Source organism: Schistocerca nitens, chromosome 8, assembly GCF_023898315.1.
Source record: "Schistocerca nitens isolate TAMUIC-IGC-003100 chromosome 8, iqSchNite1.1, whole genome shotgun sequence".
In the NCBI taxonomy this organism is placed as follows: Eukaryota; Metazoa; Arthropoda; class Insecta; order Orthoptera; family Acrididae; genus Schistocerca; species Schistocerca nitens.
The window spans coordinates 289,848,216-289,870,645 of NC_064621.1; the positions used below are offsets into that span (position 1 = coordinate 289,848,216).

Sequence of the window (22,430 nt, forward strand, 5' to 3'; positions counted from 1 at the left end):
ACAATATACTATAGAAATATACACGTGTTACGAGTTTACAAACCGAGCCATTTCTGAAATGAGACCTGCCGCTGTGGCCGTGCGGTTCTAGACGCTTCAGTCCGTAACTGCGCACCTGCTACGTTCGCAGGTTCGAATCCTGCCTCGGGCATGGATGTGTGTGACGTCCTTAGGTTAGTTAGGTTTGCGTAGTTCTAAGTGTAGGGGACTGATGACCTCAGATGTTAAGTCCCATACTGCTTAGAGCCATTTGAACCATTTCGGAAATGATTCCAACCGTGGCCCAGAAGTCAATAATCATGCCCTTTTGGACTTCAGATAAATCGCTCCGTTTCCTCATTACGAAAACGACCGCATTATTTCCGACGTCCCTCCCTACACTCTTTTTATACCCTCCACTGCTAGTACTGCCACGTTCCGTCTGTGAGTGTTTATTGCATGGTGACGTCGAACGTAGCTGGTGGTAACATTAAAGTGACTGGACCGTGTAGTAACAGACGTGAAAGAGTAAAGAAGGAAGACGGAAAGAAGGGTTACTGCTATGAATGGACGCTGGTGGTGGAGCTGAGGGCGCAGTTTGGGGTATAGGAGCGCGGCCGCTTGATCGTTGCTGCTTGTGCTTTTATTTTTGTTGGTCGGGCTGGGCCATCGCTCTGCTGGCGCTGGTATCGCAATTGGGTCGCACGTTGAGGCGTGTATCGCACTGGCCGCGCCGCGGCTTACGGCAATAAATCGCGCCGCCTACAATAACGGCTCATTAAAAAGGCCCGTCGCGCTAATCACGCGCCTGAGCCTGACGCATGACTCGCCTGGCTTTATCACCGCCGGCCAGCCAGCCACCGCGCTAACTTACGTCTCTCTCTCTCGCTCTCTCTCTCTCTCTCTCTCTCTCTCTCTCACACACACACACACACACACACACTCTCTCTCTCCCTCCCCTTTATCTCTCTCTTCCTCTTCTACCACTATCCCGGTTCTTCTTCTCAGCCAGTCCCTCTGCTATTATTGCAGCATTCATACTCTTCTGTAGCGGGCTAGCAAGCATTCACTGTATACTGCGCAGTGTACTCGCTGAATGGGTTTCGCGGAAGGAAGCTAAATTTCTACATACTTTCCTTGTTGGTCGACAAATTGCACGTAGCACGAGTTTGCAGTACTCTCTTACACTGCAAGCAGCGGTATGCAATCTGACCTGTGCAGGAGTGGGTGCTAAATATCTGTCAGCTGCCCAGGATTCTTCCAGACGGCACAGCTTAGTAGGCGACAAAAAATTGCTCATAGCTGAAGGGTATGCGTTGCCGTAGTTGCGAAGTTGGTAGGTGATTTCGTTGCTGCAGTTGGCTATTAAGTAATAGGGCATTCGACTATTTCTGGAAATAGTCTTCAATAGTTACCTATATCGTTTTACTCTCATAATATTTATTTTTCTTCACGAGTTTCAATATTTTTTTAAAAAAAGAAGAGGAAATGAAATTCACACTATTTGAAAGCCTGCGAAAACGCTCCATTTGAGTCATGGGATGCCTGTGACGTCACTGGCTAGCATTCTGCTCCTACTGTCGTAAAGCTCATTCACAGTGATACCTTGTTTAGGAATTTATGTTTCGGAAAAAAATTAAAATGGTGTTCAGTAACACATTGTACAAACACATCTATAAAACTCCTAAAAATGGTTTCAAATGTTCCAAAGAATGAGAAGATGCGTAAAATTTGGTTGCAACTCGCTCGTAGAGCTCCAGATGAGACAGTGGTCACTACTTGTGTTTATTTCTGCGAGTACCCCTTTAATGGAAGCAACCACGCCGTATGAACATGCTGTCACCTGTAGCGTAATAGACAGCGTGCTAGACTGCTACTGTAATGTTCGCAAGCTCGATCGACACTCCAACAAAAGTTCTCCCGGCATTTGTTTTGTCTTTTCCCTTCCTGGTCTCTTCAATTAATACATCTGTGTTCTTAAGTTTACTTTATCTGTATTTAAGTTACGTAAGAGCTTTAAATTCTGTACCATACTATATTTCTATATCCATTTTGAGTTATTAGCTTCATTTTATACCTCATCAATCTCAGACGAATCTCACGGATGGTTTTACGAAACTGCTTCATGCCCGATGTAGTCCTTAGTCTGAAGAATCTGAGAATTCATTTAACAGTTTCCAGCCACATTATTCCTTACAAACAAGTCGGTAAAGACAGTAATTTGGCACTTTTATCTGTCTCCATTGAGCCTGTTGTTAAGTTGTATGATTGTGACAAAGAGAAAAATTGAACACTGCTTGGAACCTTCGGGGAAAGGAAATATGACCAGGATAGTATGATAAAAGCTGATACTGCTTAATCACTTTTAAATCGTAGTGCTTCAGCGGCAGTTAAGTATCCAGTAGAAGAGCAGTATTTTAAGACTATGATACGTCAACTACATGCTTTATAGTGTTATTAGGCTGTTTGAAAATTTGAAAATCAAGGAGAGAAGTACCTGGAAAACAGCAGTAGTTCTGACAACAACTACAGGAATTAATAATTAGTATTATTTTCTGTATGAAAAAATTTCCACTATGTTTTATTTTGCAGGCTTTCACAAGTTGCCCTGAAAAAATGTCTCAGAGTGGTCCGAGTAAATAATCACGTTCAGTTTTAAGACAATTGTGCGACATATTGCTCTGTCACAATACTTCCGTTCCAGTCACTATGTAATGCAATTTTCCTGTTTCCTATTTTCGGAACAGAAAACGCTGTGTTCCTTAAGAAGACAAAATTACGGCGTACCGTAGTACTGGAGACGAAGGTATAAGAACAGTATGCAGAGAAAGACAACACTAGCAACCTCAGCCAAGACTCTTGTAGCATAGCTTCGTCTTACCCCTAAGCTGTGACGTTCCCAAAGCTCCATCAAAACAGATCCATTTCGATCACGTGACCGAAAACTTTCATGTATTATTTTTAAGCTTTAATTACATAAAAATAACAGATATTTTGGGAGAAGATTGGCCGAAAATACTATTTGAGTGTTGTAATAAGTAAGAATAGCGACAATCCGGTAGGACAGTGTCGGAAGTTCCATGCGGCTTTTCGCGGATGATGCTGTAGTATACAGAGAAGCTGCAGCATTAGAAAATTACAGCGAAATGCAGGAAGATCTGCAGCGGATAGGCACATGGTGCAGGGAGTGGCAACTGACCCTTAACATAGACAAATTTAATGTATTGCGAATACATAGAAAGAAGGATCCTTTATTGTATGATTATATGATAGCAGAACAAACACTGGTAGCAGTTACTTCTGTAAAATATCTGGGAGTATGCGTACGGAATGATCATATAAAATTAATGGTTGGTAAGGCGGGTGCCAGTTTGAGATTCATTGGGAGAGTCCTTAGGAAATGCAGTCCATCTACAAAGGAGATGGCTTACAAAACACTCGTTCGACCTATACTTGAGTATTGCTCATCAGTGTGGGATCCGTACAGGCCGGGTTGACAGAGGAGATAGAGAAGATCCAAAGAAGAGCGGCGCGTTTCGTCACAGGGTTATTTGGTAACCGTGATAGCGTTACGGAGATGTTTAGCAAACTCAAGTGGCAGACTCTGCAAGAGAGGCGCTCTGCATCGCGGTGTAGCTTCCTGTCCAGATTTCGAGAGGGTGCGTTTCTGGATGAGGTATCGAATATATTGCTTCCCCCTACTTATACCTCTCGAGGAGATCACGAATAAAAATTAGACAGATTCGAGCGCGCACGGAAGCTTTCCGGCAGTCGTTCTTCCCTCGAACCATACGCGACTGGAACAGGTAGGGAGGTAATGACAGTGGCACGTGAATTGCCCTCCGCCACACACCGTTGGGTGGCTTGCGGATTATAAATGTAAATGTAGATGTAGATGTAGATCCGAGCCGTATTTTTAACAGTGGAAAATAGCCCATTTTAGTTATCAGCCAGTAAGTTATATATCGTCGGGACATAAATGGAACAGGATTGCAGAAATTATTAGAGAGACTGTTCATATTTAAGGCCTGTACGCAATCGAAAAATTAGTTATATTTGCTATAACTGTATCGTTTCCTAATACAGCGGATATGGAATTATTTTAGAATAGCCTCTGGAGACTCGAAGATAACTTTTTACAATAAATTCACGCAAGTAACCTCGAGCCGGTAGCTGTCGACAGTCAAAGATATGCGAGCGCGCGCGATGCTGTGCTACCCCGGCTTCTTGCGTGACTCAGGATAAAGGATCGCACGCTGCCCGGCTGAGACAGGAGTCTTTGAGCAAACCACCCTCCTAACAACGCCCCCCCCCACCCCGCCCCCCCTACCCGAACCCGACTTAACCTCTCATACAGAGGAAAAATATTGTAGCCAGGCTTTTTTTTTTTAAGAAAAGATTTAGAAGACGTTATTATACAGGTTTTTAACAGGGTCCAAACTGAAAGTTAATTATGGTTATTTACAAGTCACCTTCTGTCTTCCAAGGAATTAAAAATACTTTATACCCCACGGTTTGCCGCCCCCCCCCCCCTTCTTAATCCCTCAGCAAACTATGTACGGGCGCTCTTGTCCCTGAGCGTCCCGCCCGCCAGTGTCTTGTCTACGAGGGCCTTGGCTAGCAGTGCCTTAGAGCTAGTCACTTGTTGTCTCTGTTCGAGGGAAGAGCTAGTGCGGGCTGTGCGTACTCAAGCTGATGGACTCGTAGTTGTTGGATGGTCGACACAGTGCACCTTGGAGGCGATCGGTCTTGGCATGCGTGGTGTACGTTAATAAAAAAAAATGGTTCAAATGGCTCTGAGCACTATGGGACTAAACATCTGAGGTCGTCAGTCCCCTAGACTTAGAACTACTTAAACCTAACTAACCTAAGGACATCACACACATCCATGCCCGAGGCAGGATTCGAACCTGCGACCGTTGCAGCAGCGCGGTTTCGGATTGAAGCGCCTAGAACCGCTCGGCCATAGCGGCCGGCTTACGGTAATAGGAGTGTTATTTATGTGCGATCGGGCGGATCAGGTTTAGATGCAAGGCACTGTCTCTAGTAGTTGCGGATTATGGACGTTTTCCGATTGGAGTAGCGGTTTACCAAAACTACAGTTCGGTAGTTTTGGTACACTGCATAAATGACGTAGAAAATGGTAGGATTACTGGTAGGATTGGTAGCATTAGTAGAGGAAGAAACATAAATGAATGCTTAAGAGGGAAACTAGGAGCCGACGATTTCTCTTTGTTCCTTCGTTTGTTTGTTTTGTCCATAATTAGAACTGTACATCATGTATATTACATCATAAAAATATAAAATGAATTTTATGAGTAGTAAAAATTAGTTAATCGTGTAACTTACGAGCTTTTATGTAATCAAAGCAATTACTCTTGATGGAAGTACAGTTTACGGGCTAATACATTGTTATTTTGTACTCAATAGAACGATCTTCATCATGATCAAAGGCAAGATTTTCCTGTTGTTATTGATAATTATGGAAGTTGTGTATCAATAACAGAATTATGTTTTATGTGAGTTCGACGAAGAATCGAATCGCTGACTGATATATTATTGTTTTGTGGATTTTTATTTTGCCTTTTTGTTGAGGAAGTTACGTTTTCTAGCACTATGTGATGAGTCTGTATTATTTTCTTTATTTTTACTACAATATCCCTCTATTTCACGTTACAAACCGACAGTTCGAATAAAACCTGAGTTAAACATTGACATGTTCAGTTTGGCTGTAAATACCGTTTATTTTTAAATAACAGACAGGAGGATAACTATGTAGAAAAAAAAGTCCCTTAGTTTACGCTGCCCTTTATATATCCTTGCTCAGTTTGTAGATGGTTTACAGCTTTTGGTTTCCAATGGAATCTAGTAATACCCCGATCGCATGCATAGAGATAGCAGTAGTTAAGTGGTAACGCCCGATAGGTATGCATCATACCTAAGGTAGGTAACATGGGTACGATCTTGACTGACCAAAGATACTAGAACTACCGTAGTCTATGCTTACTTACGATTGCCTACAGTAGTCTTACAACTCTGTTCTCGATACGTAACTAGTGGATTTTTATGGCTGGGAACAAGCAACACTAATGCGTGAAATGGCGAGCACTATGTTTGCACGTAACAATTTTGGCTTACGCTGAGGCAAGTGGTTCACTTATACGGTTGATGGTGAGACAAAACATTCTTTGCCAGTATGAAGGGTTTCCGTGCGAATTCGGACACGCTTAGCACTCGGCTACAGAATCGACTTTCTCAGTGACTTAGTATTCCAAATCACTAACTGACATTCCCAGAGCTCGAGCTAGTCTTACGTAATAAGATGGACCCTAGGGACGAAAGAGCAGAAGTGCACAGAAAGAAGTAGAAGAGAAGCAGAAGCAGAACGAGCAGGAAGAAAAGCACGATGAAGTACAACATGTGGAGAAGAATTGCGCAAAAAGACTTTGAAGAGAATGTGAAAGGCGAGCAACAGGCGGTGGAGCAGGAATATGAGCAACATCTGGAGAAGAAGCGCATAAGATGAAGCTGAAGAGAAGGTGAAGCAGGAAGAGTAGGAGTGCGAGCAGGAGTGTGCACAACATCTGGAGATGAAGGGCGTGGGAAGGAGAAAGCGAGGAGAAGGCGGAGAAGTCTGGATAAGAGCACAACGCACATTTGTCGTATCGCAAGGAAGAAGAACGGCAATGTGCTATTAAACGCTAGCCACAGAAGCGGAGGAGAGGAGAGAGAGAGTTTGGGCGGAAAATGAGGGTGTTCCGGCGGCTGGCTTTGGGCCGTAAGCCGGGCCGCTTCTAATGGTATTCGCGGACGCGGGGAGACAGTTAGCGGCTTATCCCGGCAGAGAGGCTGCGAATCCGCGCAGCTGCGCTCCCCGGGGGCCGCGCAAAGAACTGGGCCAGCAACCGGCCGCTGCCGCCGCCAAAGCGCTCGCCGAGCCCGCCCGACGACTGCCGAGGGCGCACGATCAATACCGACCGGCCGGGCGCCACGGCCGCGTCCGCGTAGATCGCCGAACCGCCGCAGCGGCGCGTGCCGCCTCCCTCTCGAGCGCCTGACGACGCTCAGCTTGGACCTCCGAAACGTCTGCGCTGACAACTGTCTCCCGACGTCAGGCGGAACTGCTTAATCTTCCGGTATCTTGTACGCCCGTGATCCGTGTTAACACAGAGCGAAACCGGAACCAAATCCACTCAGCTGTCTTTACATCTGTATCCACAATGGGAGCACAAATATATGTAAAATATCAAAAATACGACTCATTACCACGCCCAACACCGCGTAGGAAAACCGCTAGAGTTCAAAACAGCTTTCAGTCTTCTCGGAAATGTAATGTATCCCTCAAAGGAAATAATATGAAGAAAGTGAAATTTTGAGTATTAATTGCGGTGTGGATGGTGGGATGTTAGAGAAGGGACACATCACACTGACAACATCAGGAGCACCACTACTTATTCTCTCCGTGAATGTTAAGGAATAAGGACGACTGTTTGTACACTCATATGTAACTGCGAATTCTAGTACTGCCTATTATTATTTTTGAGCGGGTAGAATGTTTCCTGTGATGAGCCATGATTTTAGTTTTTATATCGATACGAAGGCTGCTCGGTAAGTATGGTCCGATCAGTCGGGAAATGGAAACCACAGTGAAAATAAAAATAAAAAATTCTTCGCAGCAGTTAGTCACACCTTCCAGTTATCTCTCAAAAAAGTCGCTTCCCCGACTTAGACATTTATAATGGCGTTGTACAGACTTTTCAGTACCCTCGTAATAGAAAGCAGCCGCCTGTGCTTTCCGCCAATTCCCTACGCTGGTCAGCCTTTTGTTGTTTGTGCCAAAATGTTGTCTTCGTAGCGAGCGGTTCATGTGAGCGGAGATGAACATCGGAGGAAGCCAGTTAAGGGCTACATAGTGGATAATCAAACACTTTAAATCGAAAACGCTGCAGGAGCGTCAACATTGCTGCTGCAGAATGCGGTTGAGAATTTTCATGAAGAAAGAAACGCATGAAATTTATGTTATGTGGGCTGCATACCTTCAAGTGAAATCTCTCACCAGATACACATACTTGGCGGGAGACACTGTTGTTTTAGGCATTTCTACGTAATCACTTTGCGCTCTGAACGGAAAAGAGCGACGTGAAGCGTTCGACAGGCACACTAAAGACACTGTACTACACATCTGCGCGATTCTATTGAATTTTCGTTGTGGTTTCCATTTCACGCCAAATCGGACCTTACTTTCCGAAAACCCCTCGTATATAAAGGTTATATTCTCTTTTCCCTAACTGATGTAGTTTTTACACTGTTTTTTTTTTATAACTTTCTTCCAAAACTGTTGCACTATCTGCATACCTAAGGATACTGATGTATTTATTTTCATTAATCTGTATACCCCAATCTACTTCTCGATCGAAATAACATTAGGTATTACCCATAATAGCAAGTCTCCAGCTTTAATTTTATAGGATGAGATATAAGCTACGATATGGAAAAGAATATAGAAAATAAGGTTAACCAATATTAATCAATATGCGGAATTATAAATAAAGCATTCCGAAACAAAGCACAGAAAGATGCGGAATTAAAATTTTATAAAATTGTGGTTACAGCTGTACATCTATATGTGAGTGAGTCACGGATCCGTATAAAAAAATGATAAAAATAAACAAAGTAAAAGCAGCAGAAAAGAGATTTCTCCGGAAAGTGAGGGGTGTTACCAGGAAAGACCATATAAGAAATGAGGATATTACGAATCAAGTAGATATTGATAATATTAATGAATACATTGAAAAAAAATCACCTACAAAGAAAAAGTGTAGAGAGGCCATTCTTTACCAGCCAAAAGGAAGAAGCGACATAGAAAGACCCACAACGAGGTGTCAGTGAAAAGTGAAGACGGAACAGGCACAAGTGCCTAAACCTCGAAGTGCAAAAGAAGGAAAATGTTTTTGTACCCTCATGGTTATCATATGATGGAAAAAGATTAGGAGTTAACATTACATAAACGACAAAGTCATTGGAAACGGAGCACAAGCTTGATTTTGGATAGTGAAGGAAAGGAATACCGCTGTGTCCTCTTGAAAGGCATGATACTACCATTGCCTGAAGCGGTTCAGGGAAACAACGGAAAACCTGAATGTCCAAGGCCGTCCATCCGGATGTTAGTCCAGTACTTTACCTTGTTAGATGTTATCATACGAGGTTTATTGGGGGTGGGATGGGGAGGAGATTAATATATCACATATGATGGTAAGCATTTCTGCCATGCGTAACGTTTTCCTCGCAACCTCTCACTTGGACATTTTTGGCTACTTGTGTGATGTTCTCATATTGGCTGTACGAACCTGTAGAGAACAGAGCAGATTCTGTTTGGGCACATATGCCTCCTGTTAATCTGATAAAGGTCCCAGAATAACGAAAGGTGCCCACGAATCAGTCAGACAAGGTTTTAGTTTGTGGGCACTATCCTACGCAAATGGATAATACTTTCTATGGTTTCTTCGAATAATAGTCTCATATATTTAGTACGAGACATCTGAATAAGCTGGTTCTCATAATCAGCTACAAAAAAAGTTTTTAAAAAAGATGCTACTAAGATAAGTCTATAACGGTAAATGCGACGTAGAGACCGGCGGTACTCCCAGATTTTGCTACTCCAGTTGTCCATCACAGCGCCTTTCATTTTAATTTTAATTTTTTTCCATTTTTATGAGTTGGTTGGTCGGGTAGCATGGCGTGAAGCGCACACTCAGAGTAGCTCTCATAAACTATGAAGGCGCATTACCGTCCTCTGCTGGAGGACACGGGTGCTGTGCGCTGTCTGCGCCTTTGAAACACCCGTGCACTTTCTCCGTGGGTTCTGTCCAGTCCAAGTCGCAAATGAGCGCGCAGTCCGTAATGTGCCTTAAACGTAATCAGCCATCAACCCGAGGGTTGGTTTGAACACGGCAGTTCTTATCTACGGTATGGTCCTGTTAGAGGTGGTAAGCCCCTTGTCTTCTTCCTCCCTCTAAATCGACTTATCCAGTTCGGTATAAGGAGAACTAAACTTTAAAGTGGATACCAAACAACGGGGCAACACGTCCTTTCATTCGTTTAACGCCCAAATACCGAATTAGGCTGGCTGCTGTACCACAGGAGTGGTCATTACTTTCCCGTGCAGATTCTATCTGATACTGACTGACCCACCTGTCTCGAAAGCTAGCAAACTGCACGATTTTTTAAATTCTTATACTGTATCATCTAGTCTACAGAAGGAATGTAAACAATACACCTAGAGGTGAAATCGAACTCTAACACTCCAAAGCCACTATTCTTAATGCCCAAAATTCTTTCTCCAACGCTAGCATCTTCTCCTCATCACCTGAGCTTTCTAACTTGCGTTGTAGAGATTTTTTACGCTCATCAAATTTTGGGATCGCTTATTGCAGCCAGATCTGAACTTCGTTTTAAGCTTCTGCTGTCCTTCCGCAAGGTACAGGAAAAAATTCCTACGTATTCAGTTGTTTTACATTCGTGATACAATACGGGGGCATTCCATTGTCCTACTATTTGATTTCGTCTTCGGTTTCTCGTGCCACTCAGGGTACAATATGCAGCAAATAACAATATTGTCTACACAGCAGTTCTATACTCTGCTGCCAGTTTCTAACGAGTTCAGTTCCAAACTCGAGCATGATCTTTATAAACAAGTGTGTGATGTAGCAAATCCATCGTTGGGCACTTACTTATGTCTACCATTACAGCACTGTTAAAAATTATGATATGCGATAGCCAGTACAACAGCTGTCCAAGTTTTTTTTAAAAAAAACGTTAATTTTGAGCCATAGCAGTGTTTAATCATTTTTCAGTAACAAAAATATGTGACGTATAGCAAACCAAATTCTAAATTTAATCTGAAATCATTTCTTTTGAAAGAATCCTTCTATTGAGTACACTAATCTTCCGTTAAATACTGGTAGCATGCGTAGCACAATGTAAATAGCCGTTTACTTTGCTATTCGATCTATGTTTGTAACAAGAGAAGTGACTAAGACTAATAATATTATATTTATTAAATTTAAACCACCATACTCTTTAGTATTCCGTAAATGGCTAGCACTCAGTGAAAAACGCGCAAAAATCGTAATACATATTCCGTGAAAGTGGGATAATGATCTCTCTAACATCATCTTTTAACTAACTAACTGTGCCCTCAGTTTCGCAAAAAGCAATCCTCTGTACGTTGTGACCTTATGTGAACCAGACAGACTGTTGTTAACCAGCTGAATGTGACCGAAATTTCCACTGACGTCATTGTAAAACTACGGACAACCAAGTCAAACTCATCAACTGCTGCAAAAGCAGTGTTGCCGTATTGGGATCAAAACTCATCAGATTATAGTCAGATGTGATTCGGAAATTCATCTAATGCTCTCGATCGCGACAGTGAGACGAAAAGTCACTTTAGAAGTGCAGCCTGAACTTACACTTGCTCCCACAAAGTCCGTATATAATTGCAATAAAAACAGTGTGTGAGAAAGGGAAGTGGCTTCATTACAGCTTACATCAAGACATAAGAGGATGTGGTCTGAGATATAATGTGCGTCATTTCAGAAAATCCATTTCTCGCACGGTTCGCTGACTACCTCATAACAAAAATTTTCTTACGAGAGAAATGTTTTTGGGCATACGAGGCTTTAGAGAACCACAAATACTTGCGAGAATTTTACTCTAGTTTTAACTCTTGCTCCGCATCGGCGAGCCCTAAAATTAAAATTTTTGTGAATAATTTGAGAAGACAATCATCTTTTTCATGTTGTAGCTCATCTTACTTCTCGTGTCTGCTAAGATAAAACTGGAGAGGAATTCCGTCGTATGGAAGACTCCTCCCTGAAATTTTATTTAACCAGACTTGTAACACCACTCTATGTGCTATCTTTGGTGAGATTACTATTATTTTTATTTTTTTTAACATGACACTACTATTTGTGTATGATGGTAGCTTTACATACACAAAGCTTTAAACAGCCTGCCACGGTATTTTGATGTCATAATGTTTTACTTCGTCGTTACGTCGTGTTAAAGTCCATATTTCTTTCGATGATGCCGTTTATTGTTGTTACACGCGCAATTTGTATGATTTGTCAGTGAAGCAGAAAGTTTCTGCCACTATTTCACGTGTTGTTGTAGCTACACCATCAAAAGCCATGGCAGGCAATACAAAGCAAGGTACATTTAAAGCTACCCACATACATAAGTAATAATGCCATCTTAGAAATAAAATAAATAAATACCACACTAGACAGAAAATACAATCGTGGAACACGTCTGGGTAAACCAAACTGTAAAACCGTGCCTTTAATAAGGCGGACTACCTCTCCAGACTTTTTAATTTCAGAAGAGTGCAAACAGAATTTAACTCATCTACATCTAAATCTACATAGATACTCTGCAAATCACATTTAAAACCCTGGCAGAGGGTTCATCGAACCACCTTCACAATTCTCCATTATTCCAATCTCGTATAGTGCACGGAAAGAACTAACACCTATATCATTCCGTACGAACTCTGATTTCCCTTATTTTATCTTGGTGATCGTTCCTCCCTATGTAGGTCGGTGTCAACAAAATATTTTCGCATTCGGAGGAGAAAGTTGGTGATTGGAATTTCGTGAGAAGATTCCGTCGTAACGAAAACCGCCTTTCTTTTAATGATGTCCAGCCCAAATCCTGTATCATTTCTGTGACACTCTCTCCCATATTTCGCGATAATACAAAACGTGCTGCTTTTTTTTTAACTTTTTCGATGTACTCCGTCAGTCCTATCTGGTAAGGATCCCACAGCGCACAGCAGTATTCTAAAAGAGGACGGACAAGCGCAGTGTAGGCAGTCTCCTTAGTAGGTCTGTTACATTTTCTAAGTGTCCTGCCAATAAAACGCAATCTTTGGTTAGCCTTCCCCACAACATTTTCTATGTGTACCTTCCAATTGAAGTTGTTCGTAATTGTAATACCTAGGTATTTAGTTGAATTTACGGCTTTTAGATTCGACTGATTTATCGTGTAACCGAGGTTTAACGAGTTCCTTTTAGCATTCATGTGGATGACCTCACACTTTCCGTTATTTAGGGTCAACTGTCACTTTTCGCACCATCCAGATATCTTTTCTAAATCGTTTTGCAGTTTGTTTTGATCTTCTGATGACTTTGTTAGTCGATAAACGACGGAGTCATCTGCAAACAACCGAAGACGGCTGCTAAGATTAACTCCAAAATCGTTTCTATAGATAAGGAACAGCAAAGGGACTACAACACTACCTTGGGGAACGCCAGAAATCACTTCCATTTTACTGTTGGCTAAACAATTTTCGCTCAGGTTCAATACCAGAAACCGGCAATAAAACTAAACAAACACGAATATTCATCCAAAACAAAATTGTGAAATGGGAAATGGGCTTTTTGAAGCGTGTTTCGTATAAGGCTTAAATGTTATCATTATCATTACAATATCTTCTGAATAAAAGTGCCTTCAATTGTAGCGCGCCGGCCGAAGTGGCCGTGCGGTTAAAGGCGCTGCAGTCTGGACCGCAGGACCGCTACGGTCGCAGGTTCGAATCCTGCCTCGGGCATGGATGTTTGTGATGTCCTTAGGTTAGTTAGATTTAACTAGTTCTAAGTTCTAGGGGACTAATGACCTCAGCAGTTGAGTCCCATAGTGCTCAGAGCCATTATAATTGTAGCGCGTTATATTTTCTTTCCTTTAAACAGCACATATTCATCCTTCTTTCTTGTGCAGAAGGGTCAACAGAAAACTAAACGTCTGCTGCTAGTTGACAAAGTACTGGCGGTAAGGGCAGTTTTGGGTAAGTACTGGAAGTTCGTGTTTTGAGCAGGTAGAAGCTGCGGAGTTCATGTGATTCGAACCTCTATTTGTTCCTGAAGGTATCCTCTAAAGCTTCCTGCAGTTAACCGGTATCTTCTTCTTATGCTCTGTACATTTCCACGCGATCATCGCAGGAGTAACGTGGTGCCAGGAGAGCGGCAAGGCAGTTCTGGGGGCATCTGCACGTCCCCGACAACCGTCGACAACTGCCAACCACCGCCCCCTCGACGTCACAGCTTGCGGCGGAAATTACGAGCAGGCGTACTGTTGGTCACGTGCCACCGTGCCACTGCCAGCTGTATCCGCCGCCAACCACGCGGCGCTGCTGGCACCGCTGGATTTGTCTCGGTGGAGACAGTCACACGCCCAAATCGAAGCTGTCCGACAGCATGTGTTCAGAAAACATAAGGTGTGTCATTATTAATAGTACGGGTGGAGGCATTATATACCATTTGCTGTTCTTTATCTGAAGACCATGTGATACAAAGTATATGTACACACCTATGTAAAGCTTAACTGAGCACTATATTTCGCTAGAGGCGCACCTTTCAGCAGGAAAATAGGCGGAGAGTATCGTCAGAAGAGGAGCAGTAATAGCACAGCGAGTCCGGTCAGGAAAGCTCATCGACATAGAACGTGGACTAGTCACTGAGTCACCTGAGTAACAAATTCATCGGAACATTTCAACCCTTCGAAAGCTGCCAAAATCGCCACAGCTAAATCAAGACCACTCAGATGTAATGTACTGACGGACAAGGACGGTCTGTCATTGCGGAGGGTCATTTTAAAAAATTGCATATCAGCGGAAAAAATCACTCGTGAGTTTCTAAGTGATACCACCAGTCCAGCAAGCACGTGGCTGTGCATAGAGAGTTACAACGAACGGGGTATAACATTCGAGCAGCTCCTCACCAACTACATATTTTTGTACTTAACGCTAAGCGACGCTTGAGGCGGTGTTAAGAGTTAGATAAAAAGCTGACATTTGGGAAACAAATAAAAAGGGCCAGGAACAAAGGCAGTACAGCATTTAATCGCCTCTACCCGCTCCTAAAGGGTGGGGAGCTGACAGTAGAAACAAAGCTACGATTGCACAGGGCAGTCATCCTCCCTACTGTATTATATGGATCAGAAGTCTGGTCAATGGCGGCAGACACCCATCTGCATAAAATTCAAACTCTCCAAAACCGCATCCTCCGTACCATAGCAGAGGCCGATAGATACACGCCGAACACACATTTCAAAGAATTTTTAGACGAACCATCCATTCTCACATACATTAAAAGGAAGTCGGTAACTTTATATGAAAGGACTTCAACTTCGCCCCACCAATTAATTCATCAGCTAGGCACACATTACCCCAATGCATCAAATAATAGACCACAATAATAGACCACAATAACCAGACAATTTAGGGAATAATAGGTACAGACATAGCCGCACGGGATTAGCCGAGCGGTCTAGGGCGCTGCAGTCATGGGCTGTGCGGCTGGTCCCGGCGGAGGTTCGAGTACTCCCTCGAGCATGAGTGTGTGTGTTTGTCCTTAGCATAATTTAGGTTAAGTAGTGTGTAAGGTTAGGGACTGATGACCTTAGCAGATAAGTCCCATAAGATTTCACACACATTTGAACATTTGGTACAGACATATAAACAATCAATCACATCGACAAACAAATAAAAGCTATCCTCAAACATCCAATTAGCCATGCTAGAAGTCAGACGGACAAAGCGCTGTGGTGCTTCAAAGGGAAATACATATAGATAGCAGAACTCAGGCGGTGTAAAGAGTTATTCCACCCGATAGTGGACGGTTGGGAGCGAAGAATTTGTACTCAAGTTTTTGTATGTCCGTCCTTTCGACTAGAGATCCTACGGACCACGGCTGTTAACTATTGTAAGAAAATGAAACGCCTACGGCCATCCTTGTGATCTTATTTATTGTGTAGCTATCAATTTGGCGTCAACTAAGGCCTGAAGTTGGCGCATAGAAGTGCCGAAACTGGTAGCTACACAATAAATAAGATCACAAGGACGGCCGTAGGCGTTTCATTTTCTTGCAATAGTAATTTTTACTGGTGAAACACACTATACCATGTGGCAATCCGATGGAAGGGTTTGGTCTGGCGAAAGCTTGGAGAACGTTACCTGCCTTCATGTGTAGCGCTGGCAATAGTGTTACGATACGAGGGTATTTTTCATTATTAGGGCTGTATTATCTACGAAGGTAAATGCAACTATATTCCATTCCCTTTCTTCTGCTTTAACTGACGTCACTAAGACGAACTTTCATGTACATCCTATTATGTCCCTAGCATTTAGTATTCTTTGTCTTTGTATTTATCTGACACGATCTAAATACACAGAAAAAGACGAGTAATGAAACTATTGTGAAGAAAGACATACTTTGGCTACGGGGATTACCGAGCTACCCTAGTAAGGGGATATTTCCACCGCTGCAGCAAGGCAGCACAGCCGTCCTACCCATGGACATTGCTCAGTAATTCTGGACACACGCGGCGGTCTTTACGCAGACGTCGTCCGCACACAGTGCAAACGGGTATTTGCGCTGAGCCAGCGACCACTTGCTTTGAAGCAGTCCGCACTGATACGCCATCTCTGCTCACCAGGTCGGCGACAGATCAAAGTGCTGGTGGAACCGTTTTGAAACCAGCTACAGCATTATACAAAGAACGTTCGTCTTTGTAGACGTGTTCACACTGTCCGAAACTACTTGCCGCTATGCAGGCTGAGTATAATGAGTATCTCAGATTTTTCGGATCACTAACTGGAAGTAGGCTGGTTCCCTTCCATATTTGCTGAAAAGCAGAGACGTTAATCTGGGTTTGGTATAATCCTCTTTCAGATTATCGGTTCCGGTGTGGGTTTCTGCCTCCAAGCGAAGCTCGGTAATCCCCGTAGCCAAAGTATGTCTTTCTTCACAATAGTTTCATTACTCGTCTTTTTTTGTGTATTTAGATCGTGTCAGATAAATACAAATACAAAGAATACTAAACTAGCACTGAAAACTACCACTTACCATTTACCACCACCACCACCACCACCACCACCACCACCACCACCACCACCACATCTACTACCAGAACAATAGCTGCAATTGAAGCCAATCTTAATTTCAGCTTACTCTTATAATTGTGATAGCGACAAGGCAATCGTATTTATAACTGAAAATGAACTGAAATTAGCTTCTTTAATGATATCAATTTGCCGCAGTGGCTGTTATTCGTAGGATTTCACCTCATTTTTATTTAATATTGTTCACTTTTGAGAGGCAGTCAAAGGATGGAAAAAATAGTTAATTGATTATTATTTCAAAACTAATAGTCATAGGTGTTTATACATGTATCCCACTGTGAGACAATAGGGCTAATTCCTTCATGGGAAAATATTTGCGACTGCCTACGAAACCATGATTGTACCCAAGAGTGCATCTCTTCATCCGAAGCAAACTGGCGGCCGCAAATGTCTTTCTACAGATCTCCAGAAATATGGAAATCGCATGAGGAGCACCTGGGACTGTATACAGGATATCTAAAGGCTTTTCAGTGTGGCTTCTGCAGCGTAGTCAAAACAACAGGCACGACATCTCAGAGCCATTTGAACCATTTGAACTACTTTTCCTCTTTGACTGTAAGGGTCCGCACTTCGCAAAAATTGAAGTCCTAACGCCCAGGAATTTTGGACAACGGCATCATTCTGCTGCATGATAACGCCCGCCCTCTTGCTGTCAAGACTGTTTCGACTTCGTTGCAGAAATTTTGTTAGGAAGCCCTTACACATCTTCCACACAATTCCGAAATCTTCCCATGCGATTTTCATATTTTTTGAACCCTGAAGAAAGATTTGCTTCCGACGAGGAGATGCACACTTGGGTACAATCATGGTTTCCCAGGCAACGCAATTATTTTTCCACAAGACCACTGACCGACTTGTCTCACAGTATGATAAATGTATTGACTATTATGTCGACTACTTTTGAGCCAGCCACGGTGGCCGAGCGGTTCTACGCGCTTCAATCCGGAACCGCGCGACTGCTACGGTCGCAGGTTCGAATCCTGCCTCGGGCATGGATGTGTGTGATGTCCTTAGGTTAGTTCGGTTTAAGTAGTTCTAAGTTCTAGGGGGCTGATGACCTCAGATGTTAAGTCCCATAGTGCTCAGAGGCATTTGAACCATTTGAACTACTTTTGAAACAGTAAACAGTTTAGTTACTTTTTTTCCATCTGTCTCATTTTCATTTGACTTCCCCTTTCATACTCGTCTACTTTTACCAAGGCCAGTTTTCGCTATTAATTATAATAGAGCTTTTATAACTAACGTAAGGAGATTTTCGTGATTTTTTTTCGATACGATTTGTCTTTAAACTCTTCCTGCCTTTTCTAAATGTTTTGGTATCTACACGCATACAACAGATAGCGTGATATATTGTAATCGTTGTCTGCCCTATGTTGCTTCTTGTTGTGAACCTAGTTTTCTTCTGCGTTGTTTAGTACCTCTTCAAGAAACTTGTAAAGACCAGGAATTTTCGTTTCGCTTTATTTCATACTTTATGTGTACACCTAATTTTATCACCATTTTATAGGTTTCTGCTGATCCACATTTTACTTGCAGTTCTGTGCTGCGGATGTACGGTTTGAGAAATTTCTCCCACAATTTCATATTATTATTTAATGCCAGTGAATTCGTTTCGTTCCAGATAATTTTTCTCCACTCCACCAACCCAAGTACTATCTAAGTGTCACTTAAATGTGGAAAATAGAGTACCAGAGCAGGACACAGAATCTTTTGTCGGGAAAATTGCGTAATAGTCCGTTTCAATACAAGATAATTGTAGCGCTAAGTTATAAACTGCCTTACAACGACCTTAATACGGTGTAGAATTTTTCAATTTCGTACTTAAATTACTCTCTCTTGATTCTGTGTAGATGTTCTAGCTTAAAATGTTCTGAATTTATTTCCTAGTAATTCTGAGGACGTAGAATCACTTTGAAATATCGCGTCAGTAAAGCATGTAAGTCACAGTTGTTGTCATTGTGGACCTCATTTCGAATGCTTGTTGCAGCTTTCACGCTATTTCATCCTGTGAAAGCCACCTCAGTTAATCCATCCATCATCTATTTGCTCCAGTTTACTGTATTAAACCCTTGGTGTTTAGCCCCATACTACCATGTATTATCAAACTGACCATTCCTTCAAAACTCAGGATGTGTCCTATCACCAGCTCTTTTAATCAATAAATTTATTTTTTTCCCTGAATCGATTAAGTACTTTCTAACTAGTTGTGAAATACTTTCTGAGTAGTTATTCGATCTATCCATCAAACTCCAGCATTCTTTCGTAGCAGCACATTTCAGCAGCTTCTATTTCCTCCTTGTCTGAAGTGCTAATCGTCCATGTTTCACTTTATTTTAAGAAAGGCTATGTAAACTTAAATTTATATTCGACTTTAACAAATCTCTCTTTTTCGGAAATGTTCTTCCTGCTGTTGCTATTACCTGTCGGCAGTTTATATCTTCTTAATTTTGGCCGTCGTCTGTTATTTTGATGCTGAAATAGCAGAACTCATCTACTACTTTTAGTGTCTTATTTCCCAATATAATTCCATCATCATCGCCCAATGTAATTCAAGTGCATTACATTACCTTTGGTTTACTTTTATTACGTTCATATTGAAACCCTTTTTCAAGAGACTATCCGTTCTTTCCAGTCGCTCTTGCAAGACAACTGCCGTCACTCAGGGGATTACGTTTATTTTAATTTAATTTCATTTCATTTTGGGTCATTATTCTTCTGAATGGTTTGATGCACACGCCACTGATTCCTCTCCTTTGCCAACATCTTCATCTCATAATAACACTTGCAACGAACATATACAATTATCTGTTGGATATATTTCATGCTGTCTTCCCCTACAGTTTGCACCCTCTATAGCTTTCTCAAGTAGCATGGAAGTTGCTCCATGATGTGTTAGATGTCCTGTCATCGCGTTCCTTCTTCTTGACAGGCACGTCTTTTCTTATTTTACCAGTCCACCTAACTTTCAACACCCCTCTAAAGCACAACCGAAACGTTGCCATTCTGTTCCAGTTTTGCCGTACAATGCTGTGCTCCAGTCGTATATTCTCAGATATTCCTTCCTCAATTGAAAGTGGTATAATTTTTCGGCCGGGAATGACCTCTTGTCTTTCCCGTCATGCGTTATTTTCGTTCCATGTTAGCAGAATTTGTTCTCTCCGCATACTTCGTGGTCACTAATTGTCATGTTAAGTTTATTGCTAATTTCATTTTTTGCTATTTACAATTACTTTCGTCTCTCTTTAACTCACACTCAGTCTACCGTGTGGGCTCATTACACAGTTCACTTTATTCAATATTTCCTGAAATTCTCTCTCTCTTTCACTACAGGGTGCAATGTCTTTAGCGCCTCTCATCATATCATTTCACCCTGAGTTTTAATTCCATTTCAAAATCTTTCTTTTATTTCCGCCGTTGCTTCTTCGACGTGCAGATTGAACAGCAGTGGCGAAAGACAGCCTTCCTGTCTTCTTAAACTCTTTCTAATGCAATGTTCTTGGTTTTCCGTTCTAATTTTCCCTTTCATTCTTTTAAATATTGAATATTACCCGTCTTTTCCTATAAATTGTATCTATTCTCTTCAGAATAACAATGTCACAACTAAAACGAACAAAATTCGCGGGCAGAAAGTGAAATAATTTGTCAGAGATCCATGGGGACAGGCTTCACTATTCAGCAGAGGGAACCTCGTCGCCGTTTGCACCTTATATGAACGACGCCGGGAAGTGTCGTTTAGTTAGTTCCCCGAAGAACAATCCCAGTTCGCGAGTATTTCCCGGAAGGGCTGTTTTCACTAACGCGCCAGCGAGGCGTGGGACGCGAGCGGCATGCACACACACACACACACACACACACACACACACACACACACACACACACACACAGAGAGAGAGAGAGAGAGAGAGAGAGAGATAGGGAGGGAGGGAGGGATGAAGCAGCCGCCACAGCTTGGCATATGGCGAGCCTATCGGTTGCCGGCGATATTTTCCCGAACAATGCGAGCGCACTCGCGCTCTGTTTGGGAATGAAGTTATCTCGCCCCTGCCTGCATGGTCTGGCCGCCGGGTCAAACAAGCCATATACATTCAGAAAAGTAGCCTGCAGATTGAGATGGTTATCTACCAGACGTTGCGAGACTGTGAGGGGCAGGGAGGGAGGGAGGGAGGGAGATAGAGAGAGAGAGAGAGAGAGAGAGAGAGAGAGAGAGAGCACAGTAGTTGGCGCTGGGAGGCAGCTCACGAGATGGCGGTGGGAAAGGGGGCAGAATTCAAAAAAGGAGCTGACCCACCCCGCCGCTGTGGCGGACAAGCGACTTGGCCACGCACTGCCGCTGCCGCCGCCGCCACCACGGCTTCCCGATACGCCTGCTCTGCTCTGCACACAGGGGGCCTCGGCCGCCAGCAGCCCCCTTAGGGGCTGAGTGGAACATTTAATGAATATTTCAACATTGCTTCCCCCTCCCACGCCACCCTCCACCGTCCGCCCCCACGCCATAGTCGTCCGAACGTTGGCGCATGCGCGCGGTCCTGTAGCGGTGCATATTCCGTCCCCACCTCCACCCCTTCCGCCGCGCTCCCCAAACTACCCTTCTCCTCCCGCCTCCTATTTCATTTACACATTTGTTTCGTCTGTATCTTTGGTACCGTTGTATTTCAATTTATCTCCGCTCCGCGGTGGCAGGGTCGTCCTTACTCCAACGTGGCTGACGCTGAACAAGAACGCTTGTCCTTTCAACCGGGGCTTTGCTCAACCCTCCAAGCGTTACAGTCTCAAAAGCACTACGGATGTTTTAGAAATCGATGTCTTTTGTTCAGGAGATAATCGCGCCCTAATGTGCGACAGCGTAATAGACCTCCCTCTCGTGCCGTCTGCTGTTGCTAAAACGAGCGCTTCGTTTCCTGTCCAGGCTTTGACCTAGGCATCAGCTTCTTCCCATACTCGCAAGCGTAATTAACTTTGGGCTCCTGCTTAAGCACTCTTTTAGGAGGAAAGTGCAACACCCTCAGGGACAAGGCCATTTTATTGAAAAGTGATGTGACAGGTCGTTCATCACTGTAGGCGTGTATGACAACAAGTGCAGACCAAATGAAACACACAGGTCAACTGTGCCCAAATAATCGCATCGATACACAGTGTTGCCCCATCTCTCAGCAATGCAGGCGTGTAATGTCGCATGCAAACGATCACGGTGGTGCCAAAAACATCCTGAGATAGATTGTCCCAAGCATCTTACAGCTTTTTTTTTTTTTTTTTTGCAAATCTGCGATGGCTTCTGCAGATTCTGATGAACGAGTAAGATCTCACCTGACCATGTGCCATATGTGTTCATTTAGCGACAGATTAGATGATCTTGTTCGCCAGGGCAGTTGCACACCGCGAAGAGTATCTTGCTGCGCGGTAGCCGTATGTGGATGTGCATTGTCCTGCTGGAAAAGCACCTACTGTAGCTTCCTGCCGAAGAAATCGCAGTAAAACGGGGAAAATAACACGT

The 22,430-nt window shown here is 43.1% G+C and overlaps 1 protein-coding gene across 1 annotated transcript in view; it reads right to left on the reverse strand.

Moving 5' to 3' along the window:
- Positions 1 to 21,433, reverse strand: part of LOC126199528 (loricrin-like) — a 157,222-nt gene extending 135,789 nt beyond the window's left edge. The window contains exons 1-2 of the mRNA XM_049936449.1: positions 21,228 to 21,433; positions 16,884 to 16,955 (exon numbers count right to left, since the gene is read on the reverse strand). Coding sequence (XP_049792406.1) covers positions 16,884 to 16,955; positions 21,228 to 21,433 — 278 coding nt within the window. The remainder of the gene's footprint in view (positions 1 to 16,883; positions 16,956 to 21,227) is intronic.
- Positions 21,434 to 22,430: the final 997 nt, after the last annotated feature.